The following is a 14,711-nucleotide window of genomic DNA, read 5'->3' as shown; positions in this document are numbered from 1 at the left end:
GGTCTGCTGGGATTCCCCAGGGGCCAGGACTACAGTTAACAATGGTATTTAGGCAAAGAGGGAAGTTTACGTCATCTGGGGGAATTGAAAACCTGTAGTCTTTGAAACCATAGCAAAAGAAACTTGGTATAAAGGCATAATCATGATATATTTACAAACAGAGTTAAGCTAAAAACAATTTATATGTGCAATATATAAAAATGCAGGATTAGCTTTCTTTTCTAGATATTATACCAACCTTAGTGTCTTTCCCAAAGACCTTGGAATGAAAACAAATCCAGTTTTCTGATACAAAGAGCTTTCCTTGGTATAGTATTTCTTTCTGTAGAGCGCAGGTAAAGCCTGGGAGAATACAGACAGGTATAACAGCACCATTTAGGACCCTACTAAAATATTATTTTCATTATTTCCATTTAAAATAAAAGTTGTGTATCTATTCAAGAATGGGCAGAGATAATACACTCATACTCCAAAATTCTATCACCTCTTTCTCAGTCATCTTTAGTGGAATAAAAGCTGTGGTGATTGGATTTTATTTTTTAATTCAAAGTCTTACAGATTCTAGAATAAGAATCAAAATGGGACGCAAGTCAACCATCATACCAGAGAAACTGAGACTGGTGTTTCAGAAGCCTCTTGTTTTGGAAGGTGTGTCACCCGTGTGCCAACTGTGGCACGCCTGGTCCTCCCTTCCCAGGGATCCTCACTAATGACTCACTAAAGAAATAGCCGGACACTTCAGGGAGAGCATGTGACTTTGCCCTCTGCCTGGAGATCATTGCAGGAATCTAGCACCTTGCCTTCAACACATGTACACCAAGAGAGGCTAGGAGTGAACCTTGGGGCCCAATGTGATGGGCCACACACATCATCAGCATTCTGGGAATCTGCATAGCACAGATATTAGCATATCTGTCTACTTTGACCTGTGTGTTCTTTTAACTTTCTTGTAGCCTCTCTTGACCCAGGTTTGTTATACTAAAAAAAAAAAAAAAAAAAAAGAATCTCAGGATGATTCAATCAGCTGTATTTCAACAATAAATACAAAAGGCAGGAAATCATTCTGGAACTATGCTGGATGAGTCCATAACTCATGAAGAGATTCAGCTTCTCATTCTACTCTCTTATCTTGCAAGGCACTAGGGGAAAGGTGACTGTGGCTGGCATTATTGCTCCTCCATGACCTGCTGCCTTCAGAAATCTATTCCCCCCACTGACTCGGTCCCCCAAATAAGTAGCAGCTTCTCACATATGTGGCTTAGAAGGTCAAACAGGTCCAAACTTACTTTGCCTCAGTGGTTCCTCAGTTGGGACATCAAGAAACAACTTGTGAAAGTGCATGTTCGCCTTGTACTGCAGAGAGAAAAACACAGGCCTCACTGCACAAATCCTAACTCCAAATTAGATTAAATAACACATTTTCCCTCCCTTAATGCTATCTTTAGGAATTTACCCTCTCTGATCTTATAAATCTCCAAACCAGCCCTTCAGTTGGGGCACAAAGGTTCATTCTAACAGGATTAATGCCTCACTAGGTGGACACCACATGCAGCAGGTGGTCAGTTGAAGTATCAGGCAGGACAAGGATGTTCCTAATAAGAAATGAGATGAACTATAAGGAATCTCACTAGAGAAGGTACTGGCTACCAGGGCACTAAAGATACGAGTACCTCAGAACACCCCAAAGGGTAGAGCTTTGTACTCAAATAAATCTGAACTACAGTCCGTGGTGTGGGATCATGGCCCAGTCAATTCACTTCCCTGGGTCTTGGTTTTCTCTTCTGTGCCAGAGGCCAAAGCATCAGAGAGATGCCACCAGGCTTACAAGGGTAGCACACTGCCTGCTTTCCTTCTTTTTCTCCCTTCCTTCCCCACTTCCCCTCCTTCCCTCCCTCCCTCCCTCCCTCCCTCCCTCCCTCCCTTCCTTCCTTCCTTCCTTTCTTTCTTTCCCAGGGGCGCTTAACCATTGAACCACATCCCCAGCCCATTTTTAATTTTTTATTTTGAGACAGAGTCTTGCTGAATTACTTAGAGCCTTGCTAAGTTGCTGAGGCTGGCTTTGAACTTGAGATCCTCCTGCCTCAGCCTCCTGAGCTGCTGAGATTACATGCCTGTGCCACTGTGCCTGGCTGACAAGTGGGATTTCACACAGAAAAATTATCTCTCCAGGGCAGTAGAAGGCCCAAGAGTTGGAAATGCTGCACATTTCTTCATCTTTACCATGTGCAGCTTGCAACTTGCTTTCACAAACCTCATCCTCAAAATAACCCTAGGAACTCGGTGTCCCTATTCCAGGGCTTAGGATCTCTCCTCAGGAATACCGGGAGCTTTAAGCCATACCAAAAAAGTAGGCAGTGTGCTACCCTTTTAAGCCTTGTGGCATCTCTCTGAGCTAGGTCCTCCCTCTGCAGGATCACTCTGCTGCATAGGATGCTTCTGAAGAAAAAGTCTGATTAGGAGAACTGAGAGAGACGGGCAAGTAGGCCCCTGATGATGTAGTCCCCAAACCAGGGGGGCTCAACGGCAGGACCGTACCTCTTGTTGCTGTACAGGAAAGCTGTAGACCAGGTTGTCACAATGACAGGTGGTCCCTGCAAGCCAGCTATTTTATAGATAGACACCTTACATAAAGTACATTTCCTTGTGCTGCTTCTTAGGAGGGCACTTTGCACTGAGAAAGATACCCTGATGAAAGCTAGGTGTTTGATGGGAGCTTCAGTAGGATTTTGTGTTTAATGGCTGCAGGGAGCACTGTTCACACATTTGATTTAAAACATCCTAGGCCATGGAGTCTTTAAAAGCATCAGTGTAGAGGCAGGAGGATCTCCAGTTCAAAGCCTCAGCAATCTAGTGAGGCCCTGAGCAACTCGGCAAGACCCTGTCTCTAAATAAAATACAAAAATGGGCTGGGAATGTGGCTCAGTGCTTAAGTGCCCCTGGGTTCAACCCCTGGAACCCCCCTCTACCCCAAAATGTCAGTGTAATGAAGAGCCAAAAAAAAAAAAAAAAAAGGTAGTGGAACAACACATATAGTACCTGACTCTTGATTGGATCTGGGTAGGGGAAAAAAAATTCCAAACACCTTTACTTTATAAAGAACATTCCTTACTAGGGCAGTTATGGAAATACAAACTGAATTTTGGTACTTCATTAAATTTCATGGGTGTGCTGTTTGTTTTAATTTTTACAAAATACATATTTAAGCATTTAGGGTGATATGTCAAAAACCCCCTCTCAAGCCCCCAAATGACAAGAACACCGGCCTAGAAGTGGAGCTCAGGGGTGGAGCATTTTCTTAGTGTGTGGGAGGCCCTGAGATCAACTCCCCACACCCAAATCAACAACAAAAAACATCAACCCCAAACTCCTGGCCCCAGTAAACACGTCACACTCAGTGACACAGAACTGGGCTTTGTTACCTAGCGGGGTGTATCTGAGAGCAGAACTGAAATTACTTCTGAGAAGGCCTTTCTTCTCTGGTGCCTTTTCTGTAATTTTAATTGTGATGTCACATCGTCCCCTGTCCTGCTAACTATTAGACAAGCACTGTGTTAGTATGTGCTCTCTGGGTACTTGTCAGAGTTAGGGGACACAGCACAGCATCCGCTACCTCTCAGTATGTGTGGAAAGGTCAGGTGTGGAATATAATATTGATGAGAAATTGACCAGAGGAAGAGCCACGGTCTGTCCTTCCAAACTCTCTGAACTCCTGTGCTTATGTCAGTCATGCAGGAAGTTGCCTGCTCAGGTTATTTTATTTTATTTGTTGTTTTTGGATACACATGATAGTAGAATGTATTTTGACATATTATACATGCGTGGAGTATAACTTATTCTAATTAGGATCCTATTCTTCTGGTTGTACATGACATGGAGTTACCTGGTCATTATTCAAATACAAAGATAGGAAAGTTATGTCCGATTAATTCTACTGCCCTTCCTATTTCCTCTTACCCCTCCTTTCCCCTCCCTCCCCTTTGTCTAATCCAATGGACTTTTTCTACTCTTCCCCTTCCCACCCTCCCTTGTTGTGGGTTGGCATCCACATATCAGAGAAAACATTCAACCTTTGTTTTTTGGGGACTGCCTTATTTCACTTAGCATGAAAGTCTCCAGTTCCATCCATTACTGGCAAATGTTAAAATTTCATTCTTCTTTATGGCTAAGTAATATTCCATTGTGTATATATACTACATTTTCTTTATCCGTTCATGTGTTGAAGGACACCTGCGTTGGTTCTATAGCTTGGCTATTGTGAATTGAGCTGCTACCATGCTCAGGTTCTTTCCCTCCCTCGGCCCTAATGGTTCTGTCATCCACTTACTCCATTCCCCTATTACCTGGCTGGAAGAGGAAGACTTTTTTCTTTCAGTCTTAGGGTCATTTTTGCTTTCTGTTTTACAGTCGTTCTTATCACCTACTAAAGAGGTACCATCACAATTGGATTTTGACCTGGGGAAATAAAATCCAGGAGATTATAAGATGAATTGTTTTATCCACTCATTATTTATTATAATAAATCTTGATTATTATACTATGTCACGCGAAAACCTGATGTTTATTTGTCTCTTCTAGATATCAGCAATCATTCCTGATACTCTAGGGCATTTACACAGCACGAGTCTCAAGTGAGTGGGGGATTAGAGCAGGCTATCAGCACAAACTGCAAAAATGATAACTTATTTATAAAAGGAGAAATGACAGTTGTGATGTGAAAGTAACCACATCATTTCAAAAGTATTTTCGTCAGTATAAAGAGGAGTATTTGAAGAAAATTACCAAATAAAATTACAGCTATAATTCAATCAAAGAATATTTCTGTCTCAGAACCCATTAATATTTAACAAGTATTAATTGAGGGAGGCATTGTGCTAAATGCCTTGGGCACACAAGGCAGTCTTTATGTTTAGGGAGCCTGTGTGCACATGCAGCAGACACGGCTTTAAAAAGGCAGGACTTGATTCAGCAAGATGTATCAGAGGAGTTGGGAGAAGGTACAGAGACAGTAGGTCAAACAAGAGGCAAGGGAAGAGGAGGTCAACAGAACAATGTGGGCTTAATGAGTGGGGCCTAACAGGATGAGCAAGAATTGGGTATGAGGAAAAGAGAAACAAAACATCTCAGATGGGGGAAAATAGTAAAAGTGAAATCAGTTACAAAAAAACCAAAAACAATGTTTAGATCTGGGTCAAGTCTTCTTAGGTCCTGTCTTGTTAAGGGCAGAGGTCAGAGCTCCAGAACTTCTAAGGTGATTCTAGTTCTGGCTCTCCATTTTAGCAAATGTGGAATATGAACATACCTTCAATCCTACAGCTAAAAACAGTCATGTCCAAGTGGAATGCATATATGATCTCCAGAGGTAATATATGAACAAGTCTTATGATTGCACAATTGCCTGCTTATTTATTGGGAGGAAATGATATACAAGAAATCCATGATTTTACATTATTATTCCTTTATATGAGGCCCTGTTCATATTTGGTTCAAAGTAGATTTAGGAAGAATATGAAATAATTTGGATGCCACAGAGGGGCAGAAATGACTGACATTAGATATGACACTAGGCTCTGATTTGCTTAGTTGTGAAAACACAGGCCATAGATGTCCTCGGCCCCTTCCAGCCCCAACAGTTCATGATCCCACTACACTCACAGCACAGGTTAAGTGCTGCTTAGCAACTCAAGGTAAGTGATTGGGTTTCAGCTACAGGCCATTGAACCTATTTATACATATAAATTTCCGGGGAATTCTAGAGATCACATTTTGGAAACTGTGAATAAATGTCTGTCCTCGAAAAGAAAATTATTCTTACAAATGTCAAATTACCAGTTATTCACATTCCTTTCTGATTTCAGTGTCATCACCTCTTCTGATTCAAATGAGTACCAACAGCATTGCCAAGGACATGCCAGGTCTTCTGGAGATCCACAGGCCGCATGTAGGCAGGTATGACAAGGTGAGCAGGTGACTCTACCTTGGGTAATTTCAAGCCACAGGGGGCTGTCTGTGTAGGGCTGACCTCTGGGAGTGGAAAGCTTCTTTACTCTGGGTTTTTTCAACTGTGCCATTCTCAATGAGCAAAGCCCCATGCAAAATTAAAGTGTGCAGCCCCTGCACAAAAATGATTAAGGATTTCCAGACAGTGCAAACAGAGCATTCGCCCCTGTGCAATAGCACAGGCCATGAGGCCACACAGTTTCCAGTGTGTCCTCCCTGATGCAATGTGCTATTCTCATCTGAAGCCTGGAGAAGTTGGAGTAAAACCAACAGTGTCTGCCAGGTGACTGTTGGAGCCAGGTGACACTGCTGAAAATTACATGAAATAATAACGTATTTTGTGCCCTTACGGAGAGACTCACTTGATGAGTGAGGCAGGATGTTCTTACAAAAAAACTACTGTAAAAGGGATGGAGAAAAGTGAGATGCCACAAGACAGGCATGCAGAAAAGGTGGAGAAATAATTGGAAATCAGAGTCTGAAAAGAGAAATCTGGAGGCAGTTAAAACTTACGCTTGGTCCTGAATGAAGAATAGATTTGGAGAGAAGATATGGGCTGGGAGCCAGGAAAGAAGTAAAAAGAAGCAATTAGTTAATTATCTGTTAGTAGGCGTCAAAAGAAGGAGAAGTTCTAATAATGGGCAGGGAGAGTGATTGATGTTCAGTTGAGATTAAAAAAAAAAACAAAACATTGGGGGCCAAAGATGTAACTCAGTGGTAGTGCACTTGCCTAGCATATATAAGGGCCTGGGCTCAATCCATGTATTTCAAAAACCAAACCAAAACAAACAGACAAACAAACAAAAAAAAAAATCAAGCAAATCACAACCAAAAAATCCAAACAAAAAAATTGCACATTTACCTTTCATTGACCATTGGTTTAGTTACTCTCTTTAAAGGGCTCAAAAGCAACTTCAAGTCCCTTCTTGGTAGTTGGTGTCTCAGAGACTGATGGAAACCACAGCTATATACCTCACAGTACCCCTTCCCCGCTAACTTCCCTCACAGCCCAGTCACAGACACAGGTGGCCTGGTGGATCACTGGGATGGGTTTTCCTCTGTTCTTTTCCATGGCTCCCAGGAAAGTGAGAAGCCAGGCCCAGAGGCTGAGCAGATGCTGCAACTGGCCAGCCTTGCCAGGTGCTTCATAAATCTGTGCTTGGGGGCTGGGGCTGTGGCTCAGCGGTAGTGCACCTGCCTGGCACGTGTAAGGCATTGGGTTCGATTCTCAGCACCACATATAAATAAATAAATAAAACAGAGGCCCATCAACAGCTAAAACAAACAAACAAATAAATAGCTGAATCAATCAATCAATCAATTAATAAATCTGTGCTAGGGAGTGGGGCTTCCTGGCGTCATCAGTCTGCAAAATCAGTGCTTTCAGAAAAGGCTACCCATACTTCAGAAGGCTGGGGCAGGAGGAGAAAAAGAGGCTGCTAGAAAGAGATGAGAGAGGAAGCCAAGTGCCTGTGCCTGGCTGTCAAGGAAAAACACTCTGTTCTTTCCCGGAGGCCTTATTTGTCTACAGTCGGTCCACACTCTTCACACCAACCATAAAACTAGAAACCCCAGTGCTTCCCACAACCCGGAGAACAAAGAGTCAAGTGAGGACTCACCGCAGGCAGATGGTTTTCTTCTGGTCTGGGGACTCAGCCTCCACCGAGGGGGTAGGGGACTGGGCTGTTGGACTCCTGCTGGTTTTCTTTTTGTCCTCCACACCATTTTCAGCCTCTGAGCTGGAGAAGAAAGAGAAACGCTTCACCTTAGACATCCAGAGGGAAGTGGAAGGAAAAAAACGGTGGAGTAACCTGGAGTTCTGGAGAGCAAATGATCTTGAATCCCCACTGACAGGCTGGTCAACTTGGACAGCCGTGCACTTTCCCAATCTCCATTCTGACCCCTCTGGGCTGGAGCCTCGAGGGCAATAGTTGCAGATCACAGCTACTTCACTTGAAAAGGCCGACTGTGCAAGGACTGCTCAGCTCCCAGGGCTGTGCCTGTGGGCCCTGCACCGCCCAGCTTTGGCCAGCCTAGGCGTGTGCCCCTGTGCCAGGCAGCAGATCACCTGGAGGATGGGAGGGCCCTGTGCGCAAGCGCTCTGGAACCCACAAGGGGTGGCTGCCTGCAGGTGCTGGGAACTCCCACCCACTCTGTTTGTACTTCTCTTATGTCACTTATCACCTTTTGTTGTAGTTATGAAGGTTCCACTTTGGGTTGTTGTTTTAGCCAACCACTTCCCTAAGCAATTTACAGTCTTTGATCTTTACAACCACCCAGGCTGGATAGGATTGATTACCTTCATTTTACAGATGGGATATCTGAAGCTTTCATCAAATATGAACAAGTTTACAAAACTAGCATCTACCTTGGTTGAAATTCAAACTCAGTTCTGTTCACCTGTAAGGTATTTGTGTACACGTTCTCTCTTTCAGTCTCTCTCCCCACTCAATCATCCATCCCCCAACCACTTACTCGTCCATTTATCCTTCTTACTAGCTCTTCAGCCTGAGAGCCCCATGGTGAAGTGGAAATCTGATTCATCTTTACACAAACCTCAGGGATAAGGATAGTGACAGTATGTAGTCACGGTCAAGTGGTTTTGGAAAAACTAGATCTAACCCTGGTAAAAGACAGAGTGGAAAGGAGTAGACAGGAAGGTGAGTCAAGAAAATTTGCACATTGAACCACTAACAAATGGACAATGACCATCATGGTGTACACCACTTGGGTACAATTTCCAATGTGGGAAGCAGGAGAAAAGGAATATTCAGATTTTTTTTTTGTGGTGTTGGGGATTGAACCCAGGGCCTTGTGCATGCAAGGCAAGCACTCTACCGACTGAGCTATATCCCCAAACCGAGTAAAGAAATATTGAGGGGAGAAAAGAAGGTGTTATTAAAGGATCAGAACTTCTTTGATGCCAGCAATGAACACGTAAGACATACTTTTGAGGATGTAAAAACACTGTGGTAGTTGAGCAAAAAGTAAGACATAGTAAAATGGCATTGCTATGACAGATTACTTCATTTTAACCCTAATTTACCACCTATTAGATATTTCCACCTGCATATGAACAAGTAGGCAGGAAATGTTATTGGCTGGTTTAAGCTTTGCTGTTGCTTGCTTAGCCCTTGTCACGCATAGAAACATTGTAGTCTACACTAGGAGTCCTATCCTAGAGTCGAAATCAAGATCCAGTGTATCTGACAAAGATAATCAACCAAGTAATAATTCCTATGAACAACTGATGTTCTCATTCTGTAGTTAGCATTTCTTTCTTTTTTTTTTTTTTTCCTAAGTAGACAAATATTGGAGAACAGAGATCCAAACTTTTACTTCTTTGGTTCTTCCAGTACTTAAAGCACTCAAGTATATTAAAAAGGCTTAGTTCTTATCTGCACTGCATTATGTGACAAAGATTATATGGGAGACCTTGAACTCTTATTAGAAAACATTGATTTGGTTTAAAATAAAATAATTGAACTTTTAAATTTTAGTACTAATTTAACTTACGAACTTCGAGTTTTCAAATTGTGAATTGGCCTTGGAGCACACCTTTGCTTTTTCTATTTATCCCCTAAGACATACATATTACTCCTATTCTTTAGGGGCATCAGACAGAAATCCACTTGAGAAGTACTCTTTAGTTAGGGAGACCAATTGTGTGTGGAACTTCAACAATCCATCTCAGCATTCATTTAAATATTTACTCAATTTTATGCAGGGGACAGAACAAGATTTGGAGGCAGAGCCTTTGCTGTTCTGTATAGCCCTTTTGTATAGAAAGAGCCATTCCTGCTAAGAGCCACTCCGAAAAAGGTGTCCCTCTCTCAAAGCCACATCCCTGATACATAGACTGGCAGAGAGAAAGCTGCTCCTCTTACATCCAGCACCAAGATGTAAGAAAGCCCAGCTCCCTCTGGCTTTGAGCCCCTCCTTGACCTTGCCCTACCTGGTCAGGCACTTTAGTACTGAGTGTCATGTGGTGGTTCTGATTCAGGGATTCTAGCTTAGCACTGGTCAGATTACAACATCTGTGCATCCTATCTGAACAATGTCTTGCAATACAAAACACACAGGCATGTTCAAGTCAAAAGAGGCTATTTCCAGATACCCTCCACCTGGCTCTTCCTTAAACTTGTGCTTGTCTTCAGTGCAGGTTCTGTGCTTGAGGGCTCTACCAGGAGGACATTCTTCTCAAAGCCTCCCTGTAACTCACCTTGCCCCTAAACAATGAATGCCTTGATCTGTTAGCTTTTCACCCACATGTCTTGTTATCCAATGACTACTCCAAATTCCTTGCAGGCAGGGAACTTCTGTTTTTTTTTTTTTTTTTTTTTCTTCCCATAACAGTTCTGCATTTTGCTCACAGTGGTCATCACATGTTGATTGATGTGGGATTAATTACATATTGTCTCAAAGAGAAAGTGAGTTTCATCTATGGGTAAATTCCATGTTAGTTTAGTTTTGTTTTTTTTTTTTAAGATGCTTTAGACTCAAACAAGCTAATTCCTAACAGCTGAGATTTTTTTTCCCTGCCCCTTACCTTGGAGGTTTTGTCAAACCTAGACTGAAGTTATTGTAGAATCCATCAGTAGGGACGTGCCTGCGTCTGAGAAGCAGAGTGTGGGAGAGGAAATGGAATGCTTCCTCAAGGACTCTCCATAACTTTAAAGTTACTCTCCATGAGGCTGAACATTTTTATTTAAATCATGAAAATAAGCAAATCAGGGTTTTAAAGAATATTTTTAGTTGTAGATGGACACAATAACTTTATTTTTTTATGTGGTTCCCAGAATCAAATCCAGTGCCTCACACATGCTAGGCAAGAGCTCCACAACTAAGCCACAACCCCAGGCTGTATTTTATTTTATTTTTTAACAGAAAAACAAAGCCTTTTAAGCTCCCTTAATCTCCAACTGAGAGACTCAACTAGAAAACAATAAACAAAAAAAAAACCTAATTTTTTTTCTTTCAACAAATATTTATTGAAATGGTCCCTGCTGGTAAGATGCTTGGAGCTTCAGGAGGATAAGTGAGTTGACAGTTCTAAGCACCCATAGGAACAGCAGAAGATGGTGGAAACCATCACTTGGGGCTGGCAGGTTATTTCTTCTTCCATCTCCATTCCAGTTTATGCATCAGCTATGGGTCCTGAAAGCTCTTCAGTAGGAATTTCAGAGCAGTGAGACAGTCATGATTACACCCACCAAGCCCAACTTCACCTCCTAGGGGAAAGAATTTTTATTCAGCTAGGACAAGCTGGATTCAATAAAATGGTTACACAATCTAAAAATAAAAACCAGGTTGGATTATCCTTATCAATGGCCCAATATTGGTCACTGCCCAGACCTCAGTAGTCTGATGATGACATAAATTCAGATGTCACAATTTTTCAGAACTAGAAGTTTTACATAGAGTTAACTATCATTCCTCCTGGTGATAGTCTCTGTGAGTTTAAGGTAAACTCGACCCTCTTTTCTCTTGTCACCTCAGTCTCCCCGGCCCTTTGCCCCTCCTGCTGAGAATGTATTGCAGTCAGGTATCCTCACATACAAGGCCAGGTAAATAAGGAGCCACCTGGCAGAAGCTATATTAAGCTGCAGCTCAGGTGAATAAAAACAACGTCTCACTGTGGTTTAGTGTTCCTTTCTAATTACAGCAGTAATTCCTGTGTTTGAGTCTACCTTCATGTTAAATTAGTGTTCGCAAAGGCATAAAAAAAAAAAAATCCCACTAGATTCCTTATGCTAGTACAGGTGGGGGTAGTTTTACATCCACTATCATTAAAAAACAAACAAAAAACCAACCACCCTCTGGTCATCATTTTTCAAACGACAGTTGTTACCAACAAAGAGGATCCCCACAGGATACATTTTTGGACATGGCCAGGGAAAGCTGTCGCGCGTTGTACTGAAAGCTCAGCTAGGACTGACTCACGACCTGGGGACTCCTCACAGATCCTTCCTTGTTTCTGGTGTGTGCCTGCCTGTGGCTTCATAGCTGAAGCAAAGACTGCAATACTTGGGAAGCAACTAGTTAACCAGCAGGGACAGAGGAAGTTCCTGGGAACTGCTGGGCAGCAGCTATAGTACAAACACAGACAGACATCTAGGAACCAAAAGAAGGAAGTAGCGTGGGGTGCAGAGGTGCCAAAGCAGGTAGAAGCTGAGCCGAGGACAGCTGGGTGACTCTTCAGCTTTTCTAATTTGGTAAACTTAGAATCTCCCAAGAGAGATTTTTAGGTCAAAATGGCCTTTCATTTGTAACTCTAATATAGTAATATCTTTGTCTAGACACTTTAAATTAATTTATCTATCCACATATTTATTTCTGAAGAGGTACCATAAGCACCAGTGCAAAATCTGAAAATTACAAATAAGGAAACAAATTTCCCTTCTACCCCCATTTAGTGGTGGCCTGTTTTTTTTCTGCAAATGTACTTACTGTTCCTAGAAACTTGTGTTTTCTTCCTGGGACATCTGGGCATATGTGTGTGTGTGTGTGTGTGTGTGTGTGTGTGTGTGTGTCTGTTTTAAGTATAAATGACAGCTTTAGTATTCCACACCTCGTTTTGTTTTACTTACTGTATTTCAGTGTTCTTTTCCTTATCAGTATACAATAGATCTTCCTCATTCTTTTTAATGACTGCATAAGAGTTCCATTTTAATTAATGAACAATATTCAACCAGTTCCTTATCGATGGGCATTTAGGTGGATTTTAGTCTTTTGCAAACACAAAGAACATTGCAACACACGACTTTGTATTTTTATTATGTATGTGAATATACCTACAGTATAATTTCCTGTATATGCAACTGCTATGACAAAAGCATGTGATTTTAAAAATTTTATAGTGATTGCCAAACTGCTCTCAGTAGGAATTCTGTGACTCACATCACAATATATAGCTGTGTTTACACATTTGTGTTAATGAAGTGTTAAACTTAAAAATATGGTGCCGAGGCTGTAGCTCAGTGGCAGAGCACTTGCCTAGCATATGTGAGGCACTGGGTTCAATCCTCAGCACCTCATAAAAAATAAATAAATAAAATAAAGGCATGCTGTCCATCTACAACTATATAAAAACATGTATTTATTTAAAAAGTACCTAGCAGTGTACCTGATACATAGAATAACATCATTTTAATAATGACCAGTGTTAAACTTTTTTAACAGACCTTTACATTTATTTCAAGACAGATTCTCAGTAAATTGCTGAGACTGGCCTCCAACTTGTGATCCTCCTGCTTCAGCTTTCCAAGTTGCTGGATTACAGGTGTACAGGCTTTCTGATGGCTTTTTGATAAAAACATTTAGGAAAAACAATTCTTCTTATTACTGCCTCGTGGATTCTTGGCAACACTCTAGAGCCTCCTTTGTTTTCAAGAGTTGGGGGTCTTACTATGCTGCCCAGGCTGGTCTTGAACTCCTGAGCTCAAGAGATCCTCTTGCCTCAGCCTCCCAGTAGTTGGAATGTTAGGCATGCACCTCCAAGTGTGGCTTTTTAAATAAAAAAATCTTAAATATTTAGAAGAGTTAAGTGGATTTTCAGGGTCAGGGTGACATTAAAATAAGCCATTAATGACTAACTTTATTTTTTCTTGATAGACTTATAGACAGATACAAGGCAGATAGATAAAAATTTACCTCCCCTCTCTAGGGTGTATAAAATGAGGATTTCTAAAAGATGCAATAATTTTGATATAAGAATGATAGGAAACCATCATTAGAAGAGGGATTTCTCCAAATTTCTGAAATATGGGGAACAGAATATAAAGTACAATATTCACTCATGCAGCCAAGTAGTCTAGAGTATGCGCATCAGTGTGACATAAGAGAACAGAGACCTGTTGGTCAGCAATTCAGAGAGGTGCTATAGGAGGGGTAGGTGAGAAGTTGCTCAAAACATTAGATTTGAAGGTATACCTGTAAGAAACCTTTGACAGCTCTCTCTCAGTCCCAAATGGCAGGCAGTTAAGAGTTTAGCCCAAGAGTGAAAATATCAGAAGTTTCATTTCTAAAAAACATTAAAACCTGAGGTACAGAAACCAGGATACCTAGTACAAGGGAGGGAGCCCCAGGTCACACCCCTGACCTTCCATTTTGAATAAGGCAGTCTTCAGACAGAAGCCATCTCCCTGTCCATGGACAACAAAAGTCCAGGATAGATACTCTAATCCCTTCTTTTCCCCTTAATCCCTTGTTCTTGAATATGAAACAATAAGCAAAGATTGTCAGATCTTAAGAAAACTTGTGAAAGTCTGAAAGAAAAGGCCAAGATAAACCTTGACAAATAAGACAGTAAAATCCTAAGGAAACTCACTGCAGAAACCAGAAGAAAATAAAAACAAACAAGCATAAAAGAAATATATATATATAAAAACCCCAAACAAATCCCCAAACCTAATTACTATCTTCAGAGAGAAGACAGTCCCCATAAAAAAGAACTTCAGGGGCTGGGGCTCAAGCGGTAGCGTGCTCTCGCCTGGCATGCGTGCGGCCTGGGTTCGATCCTCAGCACCACATACAAACAAAGATGTTGTGTCCACCGAAAACTAAAAATAAATATTAAAAAATTCTCTCTCTCTCTCTTTAAAAAAATAAAATAAAGAAATAAAGTCATGATCCTTTAATTAAAAACAAAACAAAACAAAACAAAACAAAAAAAACACTTCAGTATCATGGAGTAGAAAGGACCATTTTTTTTC

General features: G+C 41.4%; 1 protein-coding gene across 2 annotated transcripts in view; it reads right to left on the bottom strand.

Moving 5' to 3' along the window:
• GRAMD2B (GRAM domain containing 2B) overlaps positions 1–14,711 on the bottom strand; it is a 74,479-nt gene that overhangs the window by 25,892 nt on the left and 33,876 nt on the right. The window contains exons 2-6 of one of the 2 annotated variants that reach the window (XM_081307791.1): positions 7,617–7,736; positions 6,511–6,553; positions 4,341–4,452; positions 1,287–1,353; positions 239–342 (exon numbers count right to left, since the gene is read on the bottom strand). In XM_081307791.1, coding sequence (XP_081163917.1) covers positions 239–342; positions 1,287–1,353; positions 4,341–4,452; positions 6,511–6,553; positions 7,617–7,736 — 446 coding nt within the window. The remainder of the gene's footprint in view (positions 1–238; positions 343–1,286; positions 1,354–4,340; positions 4,453–6,510; positions 6,554–7,616; positions 7,737–14,711) is intronic. The other variant, XM_081307790.1, reaches the window with a different exon arrangement.

Source organism: Spermophilus citellus, assembly GCF_964194105.1.
Source record: "Spermophilus citellus genome assembly, chromosome: 1".
In the NCBI taxonomy this organism is placed as follows: Eukaryota; Metazoa; Chordata; class Mammalia; order Rodentia; family Sciuridae; genus Spermophilus; species Spermophilus citellus.
Note: the sequence above shows the minus strand (reverse complement) of the source record. Positions and strands in the feature narration are given on the sequence as shown.